The sequence below is a fragment of the Talpa occidentalis genome, unplaced genomic scaffold (genome assembly GCF_014898055.3).
Source record: "Talpa occidentalis isolate TD23 unplaced genomic scaffold, MPIMG_talOcc4v2.1 talOcc4.9, whole genome shotgun sequence".
Classification (NCBI taxonomy): domain Eukaryota; kingdom Metazoa; phylum Chordata; class Mammalia; order Eulipotyphla; family Talpidae; genus Talpa; species Talpa occidentalis.
This window is the reverse complement of record NW_023605305.1, coordinates 106337386-106363190: the sequence shown is the minus strand read 5'-3', so window position 1 is coordinate 106363190 and position 25805 is coordinate 106337386. Positions and strand designations below refer to the sequence as shown.

The window sequence follows — 25805 nt, the reverse complement described above, 5'->3', positions numbered from 1 at the left end:
ATTGGGAGTGATGTCATCCTGACTGACTGAAAACTTATTTTTACAACTTTTTGAAATAATGGAGGTTAAATTATTTTAAGAGAAAGGATGTAATTTAGCCCCATAATACAGCCAGCAGAATTCTGAATTCTTAACCAACGCAAATGGTTATTACATTTAAAAAAATGTTTAACATAGCATATTGGTTTAAAAAAAATATTCAACAAGGGAAACACATAAATATTTAAGTTCAGCAGGACACCATAAACAGCATGCTATAGTTAAGTGTAAAATCAATCAAGCTTTTCCAAAAGAGAAAATCCCTTTAATCTTTCAGCAATCTCTGTGAAAATAGTATGCTTACAATAAAAGTGAGAAGGGATAACCTAGAATACCCCTGAGGCTTGCTACACCATTCAGCATCACTGCCCCATCTCCTGTGTGCATGGATGACCAACAAATGACAAGAAGTCCACTTGACAGTGGTTCAGAAATTCTTTTCACCACTGCTGCCAGCTGACATCATCATTACTTCCAAAGACCAAGAAAAAGCCTAGTATAGTTGCAAAGATGACTGTGTTTCCTGTGAGAACAAGCACACAAGCTCCCCACTCAATCAGATGTGCTCTGGCAAATACAACAGGGAGTCCAAAAGCTGACACGACGATGCCTGTTGTAAGAAGTATGGCCAGTTCCTTATACGCATTACTCATAGCATCTGTATCACCCACTAATCTTCTTGCTATGCAGTATGGAATAAGTGAAAGGATGTAAAAAAAACAGAACAAAAAGGGGCCCATATTGGTTGTATTTTGGAAGGGCACATCAAGCATCAGAAACATCAGCCCAATTACTCCTCCAAAGGACAAACTAATCAAAGCTTTGATGCCGGCCATGGCGGTGAAGTCTCTCCTGGCTCCTGGATGTGGTGGCGGCAGCGGCCCTTAGTTCCTCTTTATAGCAAAGCTCAGAGCTGTGAGTTGTCTATGCTCATGTCCTCCAATTCCATGCCTCTCTTCTCTCTAACCCACCCAACTAGGCTTTCAAACACATACTGCTCTGGTGAATCACTTCTCAAGGTGTTGAACAACTTTCATCTTAACAAACCCAAGGATCAAGTTAAGTCTCAGTCCTCATTCTACTTAACCTCTCAAGCAGAGTTTGTCCAAATTGATGGCTTCTCCCTTGAAATACTTTATTATCTAGGCTTCTAGAGGGTACTTCCTCCTGGTTTGATGTCTGTCCTCTCCTCAGTCTCCTCCACCCTGTCTCTGAATTGGAAAGGTTGTGCTGCTTCAGGGCGCTTTCCTTGGTCCTCTTCTCCATCTACGCTCATTCTCCACGCTAGCTCACCTGATCTCATGGCTTTATTTTTTTTTTCCTGCTCTTATGGTTTTAAATACCACTCATAACTGATAATAGTTCTTAACACTACTGAGTATGCCTGTTCTAAGCACTCTGTCTATATGAACTTATAATAACTTACATTAACTCTTTTAATCCTCACAATAACCCTCTTATTATGTCCATTTTAAAGACAAGGTTAAGTGGAACAGAGAGAAGTCACGTTAACATTCACAATTACACAAACTGAAATTTACATGCACAGTTTGGCTCCAAAGTTGGTGTGGAGGGGAAAAAATGTTGGTTTATGCTGTCTCTGTGCTAATGATTTCCAAATTTAGATCTCTAATGGCTTCTAACCTTAGCTCCAGCCTCCTATATCTAAACCACCTACTTTATATAGCTCATTGGATTTCTAGCAGGCACCTCAAACTTAAAATGCCCAAAACTGAGTTACTGTTTCCTTACCCTCACCCCCAAATTAACCCTATTCTATCCTACTTTTTCATCTCAGTAAATGACACCTACATTCACCCAGTCACTCAAAATTGATAATTGACATGTAGCTAACATACAGACAGAATGAGGGAGTGCAGTAAACATTAGTAAAGCTTAACATTTTAAAATAAAGACATAAATAAACATAGTTCCTAATAATTTCTTCTTGCACCACAATGGGTCATCATGAGCACACGGGAACCACACAGCTCTACATCATTGCAAAAACGTCCCAACCAGCTCAGAGCTTCAGACCTCGCCTTTCCATGGTCAGTTTTCCACTCAAGAGCTGGAGGGAACTTTGTAAAATGTAGCTCAGACGCATCTGCCCCAAACTTTCCCATGGCCTCCTAGTAACTCAAAATAACTAATATGTTTCAGTCTCTGCCTACCTTTTCATTCTCTCCCCTATTATTCCCCACTTTGTTCTCTCTGCTCCCATCAGACCAGCTTTCATGCTTTCCCTCAACATACCAAACTGGTTTCCACTGTCACTGAGCGAGATTCTGACTCACAGTCTTTCTATTACAGTTCCCTCTACCTGGAATCATTTTTCACAAGATTCTCTTCTTCATTCAGGTTTCTACTTCCCTCAAAACAGACTTCCTGGACTAATCTATCTAAACAGCCCCCACCCCATCACACTATTCCTCCTACTGTGTTTAAATTTTTCAAAGCTATCGTTTCATCACATTAGAGATGTGTCCATTTTCTGTCATCTCCACTATTATATAATCCTGTTTCCCAGTGCCCAGAATCAAAAGGGGCAGTTATATTATGACTTTATCTTTGTTCTTATCACCTAATCCATAATCAAGCATAGTTAATATAAATGGTTAATGTAACTAACATAGTTTTTGTCTTTTTTTTTTTTAAGATTTATTTATTTATTTATACAAGCACTGGGTACAGTCAGAAGCACAGGAGGGTGAGATAATTCACCAGAGCCAGAGCAGGGAGCAGAACAGGCAGACTGATGAAATACACTGCTGAGGGGAGCAGTGGGCCCCGCAGGAGAGGTCTGCGCACCATGTGGGACCCTCGCTGGAGCCAGGGATCGAACAGGCGCTGCAGAGGCTGCAGGCGGCTTCACAGCCCAGCACTCAACCGCTGCGCCACTGGGGAGGCCCATAACATAGTTAATATTCAAGTCATACACAAAGAACTTCCTAATGACACTGTTAAGAAGAGATTCTTCCCATGCATATTTTAAAAACTAGTGATTTGATTCTGAGGAAGAGAATGTAAAAGCATACCAGTTACATTTTATTTCTGTTTTAAAAACAGAGCTCCCAGATTATCCCATGTTAGCAAGTTTTAAGTTAATGAGAAAACTCAGATTAATAAAGTAATGGGCATCATTCTTACATAGTTGAAAACAGCAATACCCCCATTTACTCAGGATTACTTAGAATGAAATAATTATTAAATCTTTTAATCTCAGAATCAATTTCGAGCCATCTCAAGTTTTACCCTATAAAGGTGCTGATTTATAAAATGTAAGTTGCCCTGCTTCTCATGTTTTTCTAAGATTCCCTGATAAAATGTCTTTATTACCATACTATATATATATTCACCCAAACTTTTGTTACTCATCCAGTTCCAGCTCTTAAAAGAAGGCACCTCCTACTAACCACAGCACTAATACGGGATTTCAGTGGGTGCCCTGGAGCATTTTAAACAAATAATGAATGAATGAATTGCTGCTTAGCGAAAGTCTTTGACCCATTCAGTTTCTAGATCACTATGAAAAGCGCCACCAACTTACCTGTCTTCCAAGAAATTTAAGAGTCATCTGGAACCCACTCTCTCATCTCTTCTTAATCAAGTTGTAACAAAATCTTCCCTCTTATGCATTTCTCAAATTAACCCTTTCTACTCCTGAGCCTGGCATTGTGCCTTTTATAATGTCACTGCTGTGACTTTCTCAAACTTACAGCTCAAAATCCCTCTTCCTTCTCATCATTTCCAAATGGCATCATTAGAAAAGTTAAATTATCTAATAATTCTCCAAATTCTTCTAGCATTTTCTATAACACTTTCTAATTAGAGCTGACTTTTTCATTTTTACTTCAATCCTTTTGTGCGCCACTGCTTCAGTAGTTAAGTTCCCTCTCTACTCACTCTTAGGTTTCCCCCAAACTGCTTCCCATCTTTCACCTCCCTCCCCCAATATAAACGTGGTGCTTGAGATGTCCTCATTTTTTTTTTTTAATTGCTTGTGTGTTAGATATATAGGCTCTCCCTTCCCAGCTATTTTCACCAGGGGCACCTACCACTAGGACACCCATCGTCCACCAGGACTCCATTGTGCTCGCCCCCCCTGTTGCTCTGCCTCTCCCCTTTTAGCTATAGTCAGCTTTTTAGGGCTAGTTCCTAAGTTTGGTTTTATTTGACCCCTTGTTTGGTTTCTCTATATTCTATGTAGAAGTGTGAAATGTTCTACTATTATGTACATCTTTTTACCTATCTCCCTTCAAAATTTATCACAAGTTTAAGGGGAGAGTCACTTATCCTTCTTCAATGCACCAGAGTAGTTATTAGCCAGGATACAAAGAACAGGATAGGAGCAAAGGAACTGCAAAGTCAGAATCTATGGCCAGGAAGAAATGAAGATGACTGTAGGGAAAAGGGATTAAACTGGGCAGGGGCTTAAGACATACAGAGGAGAAAAGTCTGAAAGGCCCCAGAGACAGGAGGATCTGAGAGATCAGTTCTACTTAGAAAATTTAACTTTGTGGTGGTGGGGGGGGGGTGGGGGAGATGGGACATATGCTACATAAGTAAGAAGGATGAGGGGTCAAGCCAAAAAATTACTGAGAGACAGGCAAGAAAAGAAGCTAAGTTTAATGTCTCATTCTCGAAAAAAGAGGCAAAGCAATCTGCAGAAAATAAAGGGGCAAAATTAACTTAGAAAATCATCTTCCAAGCAATCAAACAGAATAAGCACGAAATGTGTACACAAGCTAGCATACACAATCGCCAACACTGTTAGATGAAAAACAACACTGTAGAATCATCATATTTTCCTAAACACATTTTTTAAGGAACTCCTTGAGAGCAAACACCATATCACATGCCCTCCTGTTTCTTCCCGTAACATCTACTACATCATGGGCATAAAAATGAGAGATGGTGATGATGTCTTTACAAGTTATTTTTTCAAAGGTTAGCACGTAAAATACAATATAAATAAAATCACTATCACATCTATGTACACATGTAGCTCACACATGAAATGATTTTTAAAATTCATCCTGAAAGATGTGTGATACTCAAAAACAGTGTCACCTGATATCTTTTTTTTTTTCTATTTTACCTAAAAGAAAAATACAGTTCAAAGAAAGGACATGACAGTCTCATGCTATTTTATACTTTCATGCTTTCAGGCACAATGAATTTCTTCACGGTAGAGGTTTAGAGCAGTGCCTGACACCTAGGAGGTATTCAGTAAATGTTAACCAACTATTACTCATGAATGCTGTTCTTACTGTTCAGAATACCACCAAGTAACGCTAAGGCCCAAAAAGTTTACTACCCGCTTGGATAGTAACACTGGTTCAAACTTCCGTGGAAATGGCATTTTGAAACAATAGTTGTTTGACAATAATAAAACCCTAGATGGCATCTCAATTCACACGCTTAGAAACAGCAACTTATAACCTAAAAGCCACAGCAAATACATCAAAGCATTAGTCATTCTCTCCACCCCACATTGAGGAACAAAAAACTGTTTTCTTTAAAAAATATTTTCATCCCTAGATACTCCTGTTTACTAACCTCCTCTCCCACATTTCTCATCCATCTGCTCCCTCACAGTTTTTTTTTAAAGATTCACTTTTATTTATTTATGCATACAAGAGCTGGAGTGTAGGCCAGAGGTGGGGGGGGGGGGCGGGGGGGTGAGAGGATTCACCAGAGACAGAGTGGGGAGCAGAACAGGAGGCTCTGCTGAGATCCACTGCTGAGGGGAGCAGTGGGCGAGACAGGAGAGGTTTGCTGTGCCATGTGTGTAGCCCCCTGGCTGGGATCGAACTCATGCTGCAGTGGTTGGCAATAGCTTGATAGTGCTGAGACTTAAGCCCTTGGGCCACCAGGTAGGTCCTACAGTTTTTCTTCAAGGATTCCTCACAGGTCTTTGTACCACTACGATTTATACTAGTGGTTATTCCAGTGGCACCTCCCTTCCCTTTTCAATACTTGTTTCTATGGAGAAATCTTAAAACTGCTAAAAACCCAGGATTATAACTCAGCACAGTCTTTTTTCTGGAGGTCTGAACAGTTAAGTCCCAATATGGCACTATTTTTGGATAACCCTCTAGCCAAGACTCTTCTCTATAGGGCCCCATAATTAGATACATGGGAATATATGACCAGAACAACAGGGATAGACAGTTCCTATCCCACAGCAGGTCGAAAACTTGCTTGGTAAATAAATTTGATTTTTCTTTCTAACTTATTTTTACCTTTCATTTACACATAGGCGCTTAGGAAATTTTTAAAGTTAATAATAAATGTAGTAATAAACTCCATGAACAAGAATATTTTAGACCTAGTTCTGCCATAACTATCTGTGAGACCTGCAAGTTACCCCACTTCACAGTACCTCATGTGCACTAAATGCCTTCTACTGTCCCTCCGTATGGAGGATGTGAAGCGTCAAGGGTAAATGCACAGTAAGGCTGCCTGCCCTCTCATAGTCTATAACTACACTTATTAAAAGGCCAACAAACAGATTGAGTCTTCAATTCTGAGACATGAAAGGATCCATACCCATTTACCCAACCACTGACAACAGCTACCTAATACAGTGATGAGCATGTCCTCCAGCCACCACTCCTGATCAAAAGGGAGAAAGAGTAGAAAGTACAGTAAGAGTAAGGAAGCGTTTTCTGGTCAACCTCTTATGTTCATGTTCCAACTAGCAGAACATGTAAGTTAGACTGCTAGTCTTAACAGATAATAACCATTAATATCTATAACTAAATATCATAGAATCATAGTCCATGTATCTCCAAATATAAGACTATCCCCTGTTCCCACTGATTCCTTCTTATCGACAGGCATTAAGTAACTATCAGAGTAAAAATTCAGATTAAGGTCAAAAATGATATTTTATTCAAAATGCTTTTCAAGTACCATATTTAATACAAAAAGCAGGAACTTACTAATTGAGCAAAAGATTAGCAGAATTACACACAGGAAAAAAGTCACACAGCAAATAAAAACTGTTACTCAGTTTTTTTTTTTTATTTTACACACCTCATACGTGCCTGGAACTGCTGTATACTGAGACTTCAAATACAAATAAGTTTAGGAATTTATGGTCTTGTGGGAGGAGTCAGATCTATTTTTGTTGAGAAATTATCAAGTTTCCTTAGCCTAAAATATCAGAGCAATGTTTTCACCAACCAACCCCATGACCCTCTAAATATGCCAAGTCTCTGCATATAAACATTCTTGAAAATCCTATACAAATCAAACTTCAGTTCTTTGCAAAAACCTCCTCTGTTCCCTCTGAACAGTTAGCACTCCCACCCTGAGCTGGCATAGATTATTCTTTATTAGCATCAGTTTCCAAAATTAAGTCCCAAACTATCCTTTCTAGCCACTTCATCTCATCTCTAGCCAGCTCTGGCTAGTCTTTAAAAAAAATTATGTGACTCTTTCTGCCATTTTTCAGTGCCGCCATAATGGTGCGCATGAATGTCCTGGCTGATGTCCAGGTTCTTATTAGACCATGCTCCAAAGTTATCATCCGGTTTCTAATTGTGATGATGAAGCATGGTTACATTGGCGAATTTGAAATCACTGATGATCACAGAGCTGGGAAAATTGTTGTGAACCTCACAAGCAGGTTAAACAACTGTGGAGTGATCAGCCCCAGATTTGATGTGCAACTCAAAGATCTAGAAAAATGGCAGAATAATCTGCTTCCATCTCGTCAATTTGGTTTCATTGTACTGACAACCTCAGCTGGCATCATGGACCATGAAGAAGCAAGACGAAAACACACAGGAGGGAAAATCCTGGGATTCTTTTTCTAGGGGTGTAAAACACATGTGGAAATAAAATGCCTCAATGGAAAAAAAAAATTATGTGACTTTCTTTCCAGCTCCTAATCACTACTTTTCTTAAACTGTTAATTGGTTTTCTAGATTTTGATTAAAATTGTAACAAAGCCCTTCTTTCTTCCTGAAAACCCAAATATCATAACACTAACACTTGGTCAAATTATTTTAATTATTTTGGGTTTGTGCCTGTTTAGGACTCCACTAGTTCTGAACTCAAAAGCACAGTCCTTAAAAGCATAAAATTGTGCCTTCTTTTTGTGACACACACCCAGAACACACACATAATAGCTGTGGGATGAATGGTTTAGTTTCTATAAGATTCCATGGTTGCCTAATCACATTTTGCAAATGCCAGTTGCAATGGATGGAATTTTCAATGTGGGCAGTTAACAGAAACAGAAGATTTCCATACCTCTGCTATCTTTACTGAGCTCCACACCCATCCTAGCTATGACTTCAATGCTCACATCAGAACTATATTTGATAAAAAATTTGGATATACGCACAAGCCTCCTATTCTCCTTATTTCCCTCTAAACCTTACTATGAAACTCTGTCCAGCTGCCTTGTCCTTGTATCCATCATCTACTCAGTACGAAATAAAGTACATAAAATAGCAAATATTTTTCAACGGATGAATGAATGCATTTATGAATGTTTTAAGGGTAAAAGATGATAGTGAATTGTGATCGGAGAGATCATGAATATTCTTTGAAAACCATTTTTCTAGGAAGCAATCACATCAAATTACAGCAAAGGTTTAAGACACATGTAAGAAATTTTTGATAAAACTCAACTAACATACTAGACAGAATTTCAGACTATCTGCCTGCCCATATCCCATATAGGATCTGGGCCATACCCTCCTTGTATTGAAGCAGTAGTAAATACCTAAAGTAGGAGTCACCCAGTGCCAGGCTGACAGAGACCCTACACCCTGGGCCAGAGGATAAGCAGGACCAATCGTATTATCTGCAGAATCTGCACTGGGTGCTACAGAAAGTCACCCTGAACTAGGACAGTCACTTGTCATCATAGGGCAGCAGCACGCACATTTAAAAAAAAAAAAAAAGGACTGAAGAGGAAGCTGGTCTGGAGAGACTTAAACATGCCATAAGATCAGAGAGCATACAGACAGAAAGTGAGTAACGGGAGAGATCAAGGAGACAAAAAAAGGGAACAAAGGAAAAGAACTGAAGACAAAACAGCCAAGGGAGGCAGAAATAGTGAAGACTATGAGAAGAGACGGGAACAGAAGAAAGTCAAGGCAGAGACAAGAGCCTGTCCAAGGTTCACAACTGCCTCAGTTCCTGCAGCTCAATTCGTCAGCTCCTGCTGCATCCCCATGAAACAACTCTATAGTCTGACAATAATCCACCTACAACTCCATGTACTCGTTAGAATTTTCTGTTCGTGGGCCTCCACTGGTGGTGCAACGGTTGAGTGCTGGGTTGCGAAGCTGCCCGCAGCCTCTGCAGCGCCAGTTCAATCCCAGGCCGCTGGGCGAGGATCCCACATGGAGCGCAGACCTCTCCTGCCACGCCTGCTGCTCCCCTCAGTAGTGTACCTCATCAGTCTGCCTGTTCTGCTCTCCCGCTCTGCTCTGGTGAATTCTCTCACCCTCCTGCACTTCTGACTGTACCCAGCACTTGTGTACATAAATAAATCTTTTAAAAAAAAAAATTCTGTTCCATGTGACAAGGGGGGAGGGGAGAAAAAGGGAAGGGAGGGGAGAGAAGTGGGCAGGAAAGAAGGAAAAAGATGAAAAGAAAAAGCAAAACAAAAAAAATAACCCGGCCAGAAATCAGATGGACTCAATTACTTTTTGTCTTTAATTTTTTTATTAATAGTGAATATATAAAAGGGTGTATTTATAACATGTTTAAAAAAACAAACATTTGTATACCTATAACCCATCATAAATAATGAAACCTTACCAGTTATCTATAAAGGCACCTATGTGTCCCTCTCCCAAATCAATTACTTTTTTTTTTTTTTTTTTTAAAGATTTATTTATTTATTTATACAAGCACTGGGCACAGTCAGAAGCGTGGGAGGGCGAGAGAATTCACCAGAGCCAGAGCGGGGAGCAGAGCAGGCAGAAGGACCGAAGTACACTGCTGAGGGGAGCAGCGGGCGGCAGGAGAGGTCTGCGCACCATGCGGGACCCTCCTCCGGTGGCCGGGGAGCAGCCAGGGATCGAACCGGTGCCGCAGGGGCTGCGGGCAGCCTCGCAACCCAGCACTCAACCGCCGCGCCACCAGGGGAGGCCCAAATCAATTACTTTTTCATTAAATATTTCTAGAAAGTAAATATGCGGTGAGGGCAGGGAACATATAAAAAGCCCTAATAACCTAAATACAGCCAGCTCACACAGTACCAAATTGTTTTTCAAGATCTCAACAATTACAGAGACATGAGTCTATATTTTACAAGTCTTATAAACCATGAAGTGGAAAGCTAACAGTCATTAAACATTCATAAATCACCTAAAGATGTTGGCTTGATTGAGGAGGGTGACGGGTGGGAAAGACAGCTTCCTAAGCCAAGGAGCTCTCCTCAAAATGTTATCACTTGAGAATAACAAACAAGGTAACTTGTGTTGCTAAAAGTCATGAATTCTCTCCCTCGCTTTTACAGAATATAGTAAGAAGGCTTAAGGGATGCATGTTTTGTGTCTCTCACAGCCTCAATGTTCTACTTTTGACCCCTGGTAAGTAACTTTCCTTTTACTTCCTTGAAAGCATTGCAATAAAAAGCCTTTTGGGTGCTAACACTGAATAATATCTGATATGACTAAAAACAATTTTTGCAAAGGTTCATTATCTTACTAGCTCTGCCTCGAATTTTTCTTGAGATAGAAATGTAAGTATTATTAAGCTTGCAGATATATGTATGCCCAACATACATCAAACATTTTAATCACAGTTATGTTTTATTTAGAGTGGCAGTGAACAGAAACGCTACTAAGAGCTATAATGCACAAATAAACCAAAGATCTCGTTTAATCCATACACATAAACTCTTCATATACAGTGAAGATGTCCTCCAAAGTTCCCTGAATGCTAAATTCATTCACTAAAACCCATATATCCAAAAATTTACATTTAAAAATGTAGCAGGAAATTTGCAGGATGGTAAAAGAACCACAAATAAAATAATTAATGACATTGGATGTACAGAATTCTAACTTGAGTCCCAGGATCATTGGAGGAGAAATAATCAGGACTGCTGAGTAGAAGTTGGTAGCGACCTCTGTTGTTTATGCTGGCAGTGTAATGCAGAGGCTTATATACAGCCACATAAAGGTCGCAGGACACAGGTAAAATTCAGTCACCATCCAAAAAAAAAAAAGTTTTATTTAAATAAGTGAGTCCTACAAATTATATATGAAATAGTTCTATTCAGAACTATTTCAAGACTCACCAGAAACCTGTAATACAAGCAGTTGTGAATGAGTTTTCTACAGGGGAGAAGTTCCACAGGAAGAAATACATTGCTGTCCAAGGTAGGAATCTAGCAGTGTGGGAATGCCAATCATTGGTTTTCCTGTCAAACTCAACAAGCAGGTAAAAAAACAAAGAGAAATATTACAACCTGCAACTCAGGGTCATCTGTCAGCCCCAAAAGAATGAATCCTGGCTGTACTGAATGGGTCACCATTTCTCTCTTATGAAATTTATCAAAGCTAGACAAAAAACCATTTATAAAAACTAAAATGTTACAATCGTGTTCTTACCTCAGTTTCTCAAACATTAAAGGAAGCATACAAAACTTTACTTCATGCCTATTAAATCAAATTTAAGTTGATACCATACTCCAAAACTCACCATAAGCGAAATGTTAAATGTTGACTTGCGAGACTATATGCCTTTATCATGTAAACACGCACCAACACTATTAAATCAAAACCTTAAAAAGTTTCGGTTTTATGTATGTATTTACTTCTACTTATCCTTCGTTACAGCATGAATGAGTAATGGAATGGCAAAAGACAGATAATAAGAGGGGGGAGAATGCAAAGTGTCCAGACTATTTCCCCCAAATTATACCTGTATCTATCTTCAGATCTATTCGTAACGAGATATGGCTTAAGGTACAGTTACTAAAAATTCAAATCAGTTCTCCAAATACATTACATATATTTCCTGCCTTATCTCCTGCACCAACTCATTATTCCAGGTAAATCTTAACTATTTTCACAACCACATTTCTGAGTCTTAGTATTTCCCTTCTGTCTCCATGTGCTTCCCTCCAGGGCCCAAGAGTTCCTACTCAATGCTTCAAAGTCCATCTCAAACGTCACCTCCTGTGGGATGACTTCCTTTGTATGTCTTTCTCCACAACTTGAAATGCTTAAGAGTTTTAGCTATTTCTCATTTACATCTCCGGGCTAGGAAAGTATCTGTGCTCATAGGAGATGATCCGAGATACATCACCATAATTAACAGATGAGCCCTCATTTTTGATAAAGTTAACAATGAAAACCGTAAAAAGTTCAATAAAAATGTACCCTTAACTAAAAGCAATACAGTGTCCTGGATTGGATCCTAGAGCAGAAGAATATTATTAGTGGAAAAACTGCTGAAATCCAAATAAAGTGTGACGTTGAGTTAACATTTATGTTTCATTAGTAATCTCTTTGAGTGTTGACAAATGCACCAAAGTTATATGAGATGTCAACATTAAGGGAAGCCAGGTGTATACAGGAGCTGTAAAGGACCACCACTCAACTTTTTTATAAATCTAAAATTGTATCAAAATAAAGTTTACTGGCCAGGGCCGGGGGCGGCGGGGCGGGGGCGGCGCGGGGGGGTCGGGGCCCCGCGCTCAGCTCACGCCGCCCCGCCACCCCCAGGACGTGATCCTCAGGATCCGGAGCCACAGGACCACCATCTTCACGGACGCCAAGGAGTCGAGCACCGCGCTGGAGCTGAAGCGTATCATCGAGGGCATCCTCAAGCGGCCACCCGACGAGCAGCAGCTGTACCAGGATGACCAGCTCCTGGACACGGCAAGACCCTGGGCGAGTGTGGCCTCAGTAGTGAAACCGCGCAGCCACAGGCCCTGGCCACAGTGGGGCTGGCCTTCCGGGCAGACAAAGCGTTCGAGGCCCTGCGTATCGAGCCCTTCTCCAGCCTGCCCGAGCTGCCCGATGTGATGAAGCCACAAGACTCAGGAAGCAGCGCCAATGGCTGTCCAGTGAGAGGGTCCTGGGCCCACCCTGGTGCCCCATCCCCACCAATAAATGAGATTTGGGTGTCAAAAAAAAAAAAAGTTTACTTAAAATTTTTAAGTAGTCTAGAAAAAGTTGAAAGAAGTACAACTATTGATGGGGACAAAGGGGATTTTAATTATAACCAAAATAAAAGAATAAGAAATATACTTCTTACAAGTAGAAGAAGGAAGGCAGGCTACTGTTGGGTTTTTTTTAACAAGCTGAAATGAACCCAATTATGGAAGGATTCGTTAATGCTGCAAAATGGTGGAAAAGATATATTAAATTGACATAGCTCAGTATTTATTTTCAGAAACAAAAACAACACTGCAAGAACTTACATGGAAAGTTTAAGACAGCACTATCGTATCACATACGTCAGAACTGCATTATCTATGTAAAGCATGTTAGTAATTATTACATCAGAGTGCTGTTTTTGAAGTTAATAATTTCCATGTTCTGACTCAGGAAATAGAAAAATGTTCCACTGAAATTATGTCACTCTAAAACAATCCTTCTATAATTTATAATAGCTTTATAAAATGTAACCCTAAGGTCCTGAGCAAAATCCTTTTCTACAATAGCTCTTTTTCAAGAGTTGTCAATAGTTTTAATGTTTCTCAACTCACTTTAAAATATTTTTTTTTTTTTTATAAATTTTATTGTTATATTCCCCATACAATTGCCGCCCCCCATTCTGACCCCAATCCCTCCCCTCCCGCCCCCGCCCCCCTAAAAGTGTCTCTGGTTCATAGTTTTTTGTTGATTTTGATTTTCACTTTCTTATAGTTTTTCATTTTCCTGGTCCCTTATTTAAGTTTTCTAGATTCCTGCTATGAGTGAGACCATCCGGTATTTTTCTTTTTCTTTTTGGCTTATTTCGCTGAGCATGATCCCTTCCAGCGCCATCCATGTTGCAGCAAATTGCATGTGTTTATCTTTTTTGAATGCTGAGTAATATTCCATGGTATATATGTACCACATCTTCTTGATCCAGTCATCTATTTTTGGGCATTTGGGTTGTTTCCAAAGCTTAGCTATTGTAAACAGTGCTGCTATAAACATAGGGGTGCAGGTGTTCTTTGGAATTGATGTTTCTGTGTCCTTTGGGTAAATACCTAGGAGTGGAATTGCTGGGTCATATGGAAGCTCTATGTTTAGTAGGTCCAGAAATCTCCACACAGCTTTCCACAGTGGTTGGACCAGTTTGCACTCCCACCAACAGTGCAGAAGAGTTCCTTTTTCTCCACACCCTCGCCAACATTTGTTGTTGCTAGTTTTTTTAATATGTGCCATTCTCACTGGTGTAAGATGGTATCTCATGGTAGTTTTGATTTGCATTTCCCTGATGACAAGTGATGTTGAACATTTTTTCATATGCCTGTTGGCCATTTGCATTTCCTCTTCAGAGAAGTTTCTTTTAAGCTCTTCTGCCCATTTTTTGACTGGATTATTTTCTTTGTTGTTGTTGAGTCTCATCAGCTCTTTGCAGATTTTTGTGATCAGTCCTTTATCATTAGTGTTGGGTGCAAAAATGTTCTCCCAGTTGGTGGGGTTTCTCTTTGTTTTTGTTATTGTCTCTTTTGCTGTGCAAAAGCTCTTTAATTTGATATAGTCCCAGCTGTTTATCTTTGCCTTCACTATCACTGCTTTGGGTGATGTGTCTGTAAAGATGTCTTTGATGTGCAAATCACGTAGTGTTTCGCCTATATTTCCTTCTATATATTTTATGGTTTCAGGTCTTATGTCTAGTTCTTTAATCCATTTTGAGTTGATTTTTGTGTATGGTGTGAGGTGGTGGTCAAGCTTCATTCTTTTGCATGTAGCGACCCAGTTTTCCCAGCACCATTTATTGAACAAACTTTCTTTGCTCCAATGCATAGTCTTTGCTCCTTTGTCAAAGATTAGTTGACCATAAATCTGTGGGTTTATTTCTGGATTTTCTATTCGATTCCATTGGTCTGTATGTCTGTTCTTGTTCCAATACCATGCAGTTTTGATGATTATGGCTTTGTAGTATAGTTTGAAGTCTGGGAGTCTGATGCCTCCATTCCCTTCTTTTTTTTTCAGGAGAGCTTTGGCTATTCGGGGTTTTTTGTGATTCCATATGAATTTCATCAATAATTTTTCTATTTCTTTGAAAAATGACATTGAAATTTTGATTGGAATAGCATTGAATCTGTATATTGCTTTTGGAAGGATGGCCATTTTAATAATGTTTATTCTTCCAATCCATGAGCAGGGGATGTCTCTCCATTTCTTTGTGTCTTCTTCTATTTCTTTTAACAGTGTTTTATAGTTTTCTTTGTATAGGTCCTTTACCTCTTTTGTTAGATTTATTCCCAAATATTTGATTTTTTTTGTTTCAATAACAAAAGGGATGGTCTTTTCGATTTCTTCTTCTTCAGATTTATTGTTTGTGTATAGGAAGGCTACTGACTTTTGCGTGTTGATTTTGTATCCTGCCACTTTACTGAACTGATTGATGAGTTGAATTAGCTTTTCTGTGGAGTTTTTGGGGTTCTCTATGTATAATATCATATCGTCTGCAAATAGTGATAGTTTGACTTCTTCTTTTCCTATTTGGATTCCTTGGATGTCTTTCTCTTGTCTTATTGCCCTGGCTAGGACTTCCAGTATTATATTGAAAAGCAATGGTGAGAGTGGACATCCTTGTCTTGTTCCAGATCTTAATGGAATTGCTTTCAGCTTTTCACCATTGAGAATGATACTGGCTGTTGGCTTGTCATAGATGGCCTTTATGATGTTGAGGTATGTTCCTTGTATCCCAAGAACTTCAAGGGCTTTTATCATGAATGGGTGTTGCACTTTGTCGAAAGCTTTCTCAGCATCTATTGATATTATCATATGGTTTTTATATTTCTTTTTGTTGATGTGTTGGATAACGTTGATTGATTTTCGGATGTTAAACCATCCTTGTGCCCCTGGAATGAATCCAACTTGGTCGTGGTGAATTATCTTATGGATACATTGTTGGATTCTGATAGCTAAAATTTTATTGAGGATTTTTGCATCAGTGTTCATTAGGGAGATTGGCCTGTAGTTTTCCTTTTTTGTGTTGTCCTTGTTCGGTTTTGGTATTAGTGTAATGTTGGCTTCATAGAACGTGTTTGGTATTGTCCCTTCCTTCTCAATTTTTTGGAAGAGTTTGTGAAGGATAGGCACTAATTCGTCTCTGAATGTTTGGTAGAATTCATTTGTAAATCCATCAGGTCCTGGGCTTTTGTTTTTGGGGAGGTTTTTGATTACCATTTCAATTTCGCTAATTGTAATTGGTCTGTTTAGGTGTTCTATTTCTTCTTTATCTAGCTTTGGGTGATTGTAGAGTTGTAGGAATTTGTCCATCTCCTCTAGATTGTTAAACTTGTTTCCATATAACTGTTCATAGTAGTTACTGATTATTCTTTTGATTTCTGCTGTGTCCGTTGTGATTTCTCCTCTTTCATTGATGATCCTGTTTATTTGTGCTTTCTCCCTTTTTTCCTTTGTGAGCCTGGCTAGGGGTTTGTCTATTTTATTGATTTTTTCAAAGAACCAGCTCTTGGTTTCATTGATCTTTTGGATTGTTTTTTTATTAAAATATTTTTAACCTAATGATTGTAGAATCATATTGGTGAGTTCCAAAGTCACATATCATAATATACAACACTATTCATTTAATAAAAAATGTAAAATATAAGGATATCACAAGTAACTAAAACAGAAATCTGAATACAGTATAACACTTTCCTAGTAAGTTCTTACAATTCAAAGGGATACTATTTCAATTTTAAAATCCAATATCAAAGACCAAAGAAATGTTGTGTATTTGACCAGTATAACTAGTTGCACAATAAATCATTACAGTAAAATTAATTATAAGATGTGAAGAATCCTACTACCTTGCTAATTTTAAAAGGGCTGTTTTAAATGATTGCTACATCTCCAGGGTAGTGTTAACAGCAGGAAGGAGATGCAAACACAATCGAAATATACAAAGTGCGCACATTTTGAGACAAGACTATTTCCTTTTAAGTTAGGCAACAAGAAATTTTGGAGATGTAAAATACTGACATCATTCAAAAAAACGAAGAGACTTTTGCATGAATATTAAAAACAGAGGCCATGGACATAAAATATACTAACAGAACAATGAACAAAGTATCTCAGCTAATCCTTAATAATCTTTCTTAAACCTTTTAGTATCTTCAAAGCCTAATTTGAAAACCAAAAATTCAGGCCTAAAGACTAAATTCTCCCGTACTTGCTTCTAAGATCCCTATGCCATTATTCTGGGACAAGTCAAACAAATTTGGTCTTTTTTGGTATCCTCCTTCTTTACTTGGTTCATATCAGATAGATTAATTTCTGTTACAACTTAATAGCAGAACATGGAATATAGGATATTTTATTTACACAGAGTGCTGTATCAAAACCAGAACAACTAAACAGTGATCCCAACACAATGTTATTTAGTTCGAGAGCTTGAATTACAGAAATGGTACAGATGATTGCTAAGTAGGTAACAGGATAACCTGCACAGATAAAGGTTTAAAGTTAACTCTAACTGAAAAAGAATTATACCAAAATGAAGACAATTAAAATTGAAGGGAAATTCAAATATAATTTCTTTATATTCTCTTTGAACATTTACATTATGGGGACTTTATGAATTTATAACTTTCAGACTCTAAACTTCAGTTTTTAATTATTTTAAACATTTTTTTGTTAAGCTAATTTCAATGCAACTCAAGATCAAAAGAAGTAACACAAAATGGCCCCTTTTATAACTTGCTAAAATATACCATCTGGTTGAGAGTATTAACTTCACAGACCAGGGACCCTTGAGATTGGATCTCATTCTATAGAAAAAGGGAAATAAAGCTTAGAGATTAGGACTAATCTCCCAATTTTGTTTCTGTGCTCTCTGCTTTATGTTGATGGTATCTCCTATTTCTGAATTGAGTTATCAGTTCAAAGAGATGCGTTTTTAGCACTACTCTACTGTATTTCTACTACAAAACAAAATTTAAAACAAACTTCAGTAATGTAAACAAATTTAGTGTCCACCACCTATACATTTCATATGAGACCTACATTTTTATTTTTGGTCTTTACTACTAATATTCTATCTCCTAGGTACTTAAAGTATTTCTTCCCCACCCCACAATAAAATTAAACAGTTCTAGTTGTTTCTTATGGTTCCAGAGCATCCTGGGAATGCTCAGGTTTTTTTTCCCATATAAGTTAATGGCAGTATTATCGCCAAATCCAAATGCAAGGTATCCATTAGGAATACAAACTTTTGGATGCGGGGGCTGGGAAGAATAGGACAGGAGAGGACCTGTATTATTTCCCAGAAATATGGAATGGGGATCCCGGGAATCTGAATTCAGATGGCATAAAGCACTTATACTCGGTTATGAGCCAGAAAGATGTCAGAGTAAGCAAAGCTGAAGACTGAGGAGGGTGAAGTAGGTAGGGGCAAAAAATGATAAGTGAGCAGCATGGTGATCTGACGAAGTGATTTACCAATAAAACAGAGCAGGTGACCATCTGCTCTAGGACACATGATGGTGAAGGGCAAGTATCACAATCCATGCGCATGCAACCTGGTTGTACTTTACTTCTTGTCTGCCCTTGGATGGCTGATGCTTGTTAAGTTGCCTGTTGTATTCTTCCAATAAACCCCTGCTTGACTGGAACAAGTGTGACTGAGTTTCTGTTCCCTACAGGCCAAACTCAGTAACATATAAGATCCTGTAGCAGATATAAAGATGAGAAATACCTACTTCTCTCCAACCTCAAAGACAATATAGTTAGGAGCAGCTATGAATACAAATCATTGTTGTGGTATCATCACTAAATTTGAAAACTAAGCCCCCACTCCTTGCACAGCAAGTAAATTTGGGAGGCTTGAATAGATAAAGAGAGTGGATGAGCCTGCATGGGAGGGAACTGGGCTGTTAAGCTGAAGATCAAGATCATTAATCAGGGCACACCCAACACTAGTCACCCCAACCAATCAATGATGCCTGGAGTAGAAATAGAGTCTAGGGACCCTCACTCTGCACAGCAGACCTCTCCTGTCTCACCCGGTGTTTCTCTCAGCAGAGTATTTCAATAAATTCACCTTTTCTGTTCTCCACCCTGTTTCTGTTGAATTCTTTCACCCCCACGCCTCTAGCCTACAACCCAATTCTTTCCCATAACAATAACCATATTATGAGGCAGACTATAAGAGGCACAAAAAGTATTATACAGTTCAAAGAGGAGTGATCATATCAAATGCAGAATCAAAAAGGTTTCCGGAAAGAAAGGGAACTAGTAATCATAATAGATAGTAGTTTGGGATTTTTTTTTTTTTTTTTTTTTAGTTTGGGATTTTTTAAAATGTATTAACTAAGAAAAATAAAATGTTGGAATCCTAAGTGAAACAATGAAAAATAATTTTAGTGGTTTATGAAATAAAAAATCTGGTGACAATTGAATCATCAGTTGGCAACTGACTAGTTACAAAGATGAGAACAAGAAAAGTGTTTTTAAGAGGGTTCAGTTTTCAACCTGTATGATTTTAAGAATGATGAGGCAGTAACAGAAAAGTTCACAGCAGGTGATTTGGGGGAGAGATGCCAAGAGAGGAGGCAAGTGCTGTAACTGATATACTGACTTGAGGTAAGTGGCAGTGAGCAGCGTTCAATTTACTGTGGGATCAGGAGAAAGAGGAACCATCTCAAGTGCAGAAAACAGATTTTTCAAAAATCCAAATAAAAAACTGTCCTCTGAAAAAAGGAAATAGAAGACACTTCACAATATCTAGTTTTTTTTCTTTTGCATTTGGCAGGATTCCAGTTTTACTTAGTTGCTGGATTTCCTGGTCAAAAACTGGAGACTTTAAAGACTAGAAATTAGGACCTCCCTGGTGGCGCAGGCGGTTGAGAGCAGTGCTATGAAGCTGTCCGCAGCCTCTGCAGTGCCGGTTTGATTCCCGCTGGCCTCGGAGCAACTGACATGGCACAGCAGACCTCTCCTGTCTCGCCCACTGCGCCCCTCAGCAGTGAATTTCATCAGTCTGCCTGTTCTGTTCCCCACTCTGTCTCCGGTGAATCCTCTCACTCACCCGCGCATCTGGCCTGTACCCCAGCTTTTGTATAAATGAAATATTTAAAAAGAAAAAAAAAGAATAGAAATTAAGTAGTATTATAGAAGAACCTAATTTTTTTTTAATATGGCTTCTCCTCCCAGAAAAATACACAGATTTTGTTAACAATTTTAGAGAGTTTGTGGACATTCTGAAGCCCTAAGGGGTACCTACACCCAAGGTTTTTTTTAAAAAAATGCATGTTGTATAAGAAACAGAGAAGGGAAAGACAAGGTTGGGAAGAAAGAGGAAATATATGCAGAGACCCATCAACTCCCTTTCCTTTTCCAGAACTGGAGGATGAAGCAGATCAACACCAGAGGGACAGAGAGGTTCAGGTTTCGCCAACCTTCTCTAACAGAGGAACTACCTTTATCAGAGACAACTGTCCCCAAACTAAAAGACTTCTTTGTAATAGTGCAAATATATTTAACAGACTACAAGTTCTTTTTAAAGAAACATAGACCTCAAGGACCCAAAATTAGATCTGATGTATATGAAGTGAGTCTTGCTGATCTGCAGAATGATGAAGTTGCATTTAGAAAATTCAAGCTAATTACTAAGAATGTTCAGAGCAAAAACTATGTGACTAACTTTCATGTCACGCATCTTACCCATGACAAAATGTGCTCCATGATCAAAAAATGGCAGATCATGACCGAAGTTCGTGCTGATGTCAAGACTACGGATGGGTATTTGCTTCATCTATCCTGTGTTGGTTTTGCCCTCCCCCCCAAAAAAAAATCAGATTCAGAAGACCTCTTACGCTCAGCACCAACAGGTCCACCAACTCCAGAAGATGATGGTGCTCAGCACTGCACAGGTGAAGACAAATGCTTACGTGGTGAATAAGCTGATGACATACACAACTGGGACAGACAGAACTTGCCCTTGCCAATCTATTCACCTGCTCTGTGATTCCTTTGTTAGAAAAGTAAAAATGCTGAAAAAGCCCAAGCTTGAATTGGAAAAACTCATGGAGCTTCATGGTGAAGGTAGTAGTTCTGGAAAAGCTACCAGGAATGAGATAGGTGTTAAAGTTGAATGAGTTGATGCATATGAACCACCAGCCCAAGAATCTGTTTAAAATTCACTTTCAGTGGTGACAAATAAAAGGTCTTGTGATATTTTATAAAAGAAAAAAAAATCCATCCAGGATATAAAATAGCATATTTATCAAGGGACAATCTCATTTTCAATAATAAGCATATTCAGCCAATAATATGCAGACATTCAAATGTGAGCTATCACTTTAAATTTCAAAACTATAAAAAAATTGCAAACAGCACACTTGTGTATCATCCTATGCACTATATACCCTGGTTGGGAAGCGCTGCATAATTATTTTGTCTCTCTACAGAATATTGTGATTAAACACTAATTTGGCATATCCAGATTTTCCCAATAACACTACTAAAGAAAATCCAAACCAAAGATAATAAAAGAATTACAATACTGAAGTCTCCCTTGTAGTAATTCAGCCACACTAGCTTCTTGATTTACTATAGTACCTATAATCTGTAACATTCATTTTGATTTCACAGTAACAATTATAACTATTATTTACTGAGCTAAAACTAAGTGCCAGGCTGTTTTACTTTACATTATCATCATATTTAATCCTCACAGCAAGTCTACAAAGTTTGTCTATTAAATTTTTCATTTTTTTTTAATTTTTATTTTTTATTTATACAAGAGCTGGGGTACAGGCCAGAGGTAAGAGAGGGTGAGAGGATTCACCAGAGACAGAGCAGGGAGCAGAACAGGCAGACGGACCGAAAGCACTGCTGAGGGGAGCAGCAGGCGAGACAGGAGAGGTCTGCCTCACCATGTGGGATTCTCCTTGGCCTGCCCGGAGGCTGCGGAGGCTGCTGTCAGCTTCACAGCACTGCACTCAACCTGCTGGCTACCAAGGAGGCCCTAAATGTTTCATTTTAAAGCTGAGGTAACTGAGGCGAGAGAAACTGAATAAATAACTTTGTCAGAGCCCATATTGTCAATTACTAGGCTAGACTATATCCTTGCAAGAAAGAAAATACAGTAAAAGTTAATGAACATGGATTGTATGCCAGCAGAGACAAGGGTAAGTAGATAGATCTTAAATTAGACTGAGTCCAATTGTGTCACATTGGTGAAGTAAAAAATTACTTGTAGGCAGAGTCTTGCCCTGCTTAACAACATTTTCGCCAATGACATACAGTATATAAGTCCAGGAGTACAAATAGGTAGCTACACCATAGCCTATGTATGCAGCACAGGCTATTCCATTTAGATTTGTATAATTAATTACACCTTGTGACAGCTGTATAGCAATGAAGTCGCCTAACAACCTCCTAAATTACCTTTGCTATTTCTCACAGAAATAGCAAGGAAGCTCTCTTAACGTCACATGTGCCCAAATAAAAACAACTGTCTCCACAACTTATTTGAATTTTTTACTCACCTTGCTCAAGACTATAAAAACTTACTTAAAAAGGAATGAAACTGACAAAAATGAAAAACAAATGTTTTAGTATTTTGATTTTTAAATACTGCCTTTCAAGTTCCTGAAGTCATTTTTGTTTAACATTGTTTTAAATTCAATGCACTATTTATAAAATCCTGAATAAAGATTTTTCTAGACATCTGCACAAGTTTTGCTTACCTAAGTTTTACCTGCCAAATCCTGCCATTTGGAACAAAGCCTCATAGTCTACAACTGTATCTACAGCAGGCTGATGTCCTGCTGTAATGTCTGAGGGTTCACGTAAGCCAAAACACTCACAAAAGATGACAACCAATGGATGAACATAGAAAACAATGCCTCGAGTGTTGTGGCTTACATTAGATATCTGTAAGGACTTGAGAGGCAATGTCTGGCATTAGCTGGCTCGGGTTAATCAACAGTAAATATTTAAGGAACACCTTCTACGCTCACAAATGACACCTGTGCTATAGAGGTGGCAGTCTAGAACTACAAATTGAATTCATGTATGCTGAAAGATGAGGTATTCAAACTGAAATTTTAAACTCCAGTGCATAACTTTCCCCCATATCCAAAAATACCAGGGCTTCGGCAACCTACAAACAACCAAATATGTTAACATGAAGAGACCAACAGGTACACACAATACATCCGAGTACAAACTTAGTCTTAGGTTACAGCAGTCTGTCCTCTGGAAGTTTGCATCCTGAGGCACTTCCCCAAATGCCACTTCTTTTTATCAAAAAATCAGTTATTTTAACAAGTAAACTTCTGGGTCTCCGTGGCTATCAAACGATCACTAGCCACTGCAGCACAAGTTCGATCCCAGGCCAGGGAGCTGACCCATATGGCACAGCAGACCTCTCCAGTCTCACCCACTGCTCCCCTCAGCAGTGGATCTCACTGCCTGTTCTGCTCCCCACTTTATCTCTGGTGAATTCTCCCCCCCTCCCCGCCCGCACCTCTGGCCTACACCCCAGCTCTTGTATGTACAAATAAATAAAAATAAATCTTAAAAAAAAAATAAAATAGGGCCTCCCCGGTGGCGCAGCAGGTTGAGCGCTGCACTGTGAAGCTTTCCACAGCCTCTGCAGCATGGGTTCAATTCCCGGCCAGCCAGGGAAAAACCCACATGGCATGGCAGACCTCTCCTGCCTCGCCCGCTGCTCCCCTCAGCAGTGTCTTAGGTAGGTCCATCAGCCTGTTCTGCTCCCCACTCTGTCTCTAGTGAATTCTCTCACCCTCCAGCACCTCTGACCTGTACCCCAGTTCTTGTATAAATAATTTTTTTTAAATCTTTAAAAAAATACATAAAATTAAAAGCATACATAAAAAGTATACTTCTACTGGGCCTCCCCGGTGGCCCGGCGGTTGAGCGCTGGGTTGCGAAGCTGCCCGCAGGTTCTGCAGCGCCGGTTCAATCCCCGGCTGCTCCCCGGCCACCAGAGGAGGGTTCCACATGGCGCGCAGACCTCTCCTGCCGCCTGCTGCTCCCCTCAGCAGTGTACTTCGGTCCTTCTGCCTGCTCTGCTCCCTGCTCTGGCTCTGGTGAATTCTCTCACCCTCCCGTGCTTCTGACTGTGCCCAGTGCATGTGTAAACAAACAAACAAATAAATAAATAAATAACATGCCTCTATAAAAAAAAAAAAAAAAAGTATACTTCTACTAAAAAAAGTGCATATTCATTAGCCTACTTATTCTTCTCTAGCAGGACCTGAAAAGATACTAACCTGAAAATCTATAGCTTGACTTATTGGTAAGCTAATGCCAGGGTACTTCGTGATTTACTGAGCTTCTACAAGCCGGTGTCTGGTCTCTCAAAAACTTTAAAGGTAATGATGAAAAATGCATCTGCACAAAAAGAATGTCAGGTGACATAAACAGTAATTCCTGTAGGTCAATAGTTTAAGTTTGAAGAAACTGAAAGAGATAAAATAGCTCACCAGAAGTCTGACACAGCCTTAACAGTAAAGATATCCAGTTTCGTAACTGATCCTAAGGCAACTCGGTTCCCATTGCAATCATCTCGAGCAACTTTTCAGTAACTCCCAAAATAATGCCCACTAACTCTTTCACCACAAACCTCAAACCAACCATTCCTTACATTTCTTCAGCGCACAGTGTCTCCCCCTTTATAAAAACAAGGGGAGGAGACAGAAAGTCTTAAGAGAATAAAAATGTTAGAAAAAGGTGAACAAGTCCAACCAGCCTCTGCACCCAGGGTCTCTTCCAGAGGCGTCATTCATCCCAATCATCCACCCTTCACGTCCTGGATAATACAGGGTTCCTTCACTTTACCAACGCCTCAAAATGTCCACTCTCTAACAAATGATAGGGTCCTTGTGTGGCCACTCTGTCCCAGCCCTTCTCCCTACAGTAATCACGGAAGCCTCGCAGCTCTACCCGGCCAGGAGAGTCTCACCACGCTCCACACTCACAAACCATCATAAAAGCCCAAAACACGCTATCGCGTCCTCTCTGCTACCACATTCCAACCCTCGCGAAACCGTCCCTCACATCAGCTCTTCCTTTATGAGCTTGCCATGTAATTCTCAACACAGTCTCCACGTCCTACGACTGCCCCAACACTCCCAAGCCCTCATTGCCACACACAACCCCAGCAGACACACCCTCCCCAGTCTAATTCCTACAGCTCCAAACCCCACCCCCTCATTACAATCTCCAAGGCCCCAGCGACCAAGCCAACCCCCGCCCAAACCCGTCACGCCCTCCAGATCCTTTCGGGGTCCCTTCCGCCAGCGAGAACGGGCCCCCCCACACACCCAGCTCGGGGCTCCCCGAGGGCCCAGGCCCTCCCCAGCACCCCCCAACCCCGCCCCGGCCCCTCACCAAGCAGCAGCAGCTTCACTTCTTTGGCCGCTTTCTCCCCGTCCTCCCGCAAGTTGCGGTCGATCATCTTGCTCCGCTCCACCGCCGCCTTGTCCTCGGCGCTCAACGTGCAGCCCATGGCGGCGGCGAGAGAGGGGCCCGAGTCCGGACTCACTCACACACCGCGGCGACTGCGGCGGGACTGGCTGGAACCGCGTCTGGCGCTGGGCGGCGGCCCTCTACCTCCGCTCGAGGAGG

General features: G+C 39.9%; 1 protein-coding gene and 3 pseudogenes across 1 annotated transcript in view; 2 read left to right on the top strand and 2 right to left on the bottom strand.

The window, feature by feature from the left end:
* Positions 1-25805, bottom strand: part of GNAI3 (G protein subunit alpha i3) — a 45629-nt gene extending 19824 nt beyond the window's left edge. The window contains exon 1 of the mRNA XM_037498251.2: positions 25569-25805. Within this exon, the coding sequence (XP_037354148.1) occupies positions 25569-25686 (118 nt within the window). The 5' untranslated portion in view covers positions 25687-25805. The remainder of the gene's footprint in view (positions 1-25568) is intronic.
* LOC119235138 (leptin receptor overlapping transcript-like 1) lies at positions 173-2700 on the bottom strand (annotated as a pseudogene).
* Positions 7515-18868, top strand: LOC119235857 (elongin-B-like; annotated as a pseudogene).
* Positions 20554-21340, top strand: LOC119235853 (40S ribosomal protein S3a-like; annotated as a pseudogene).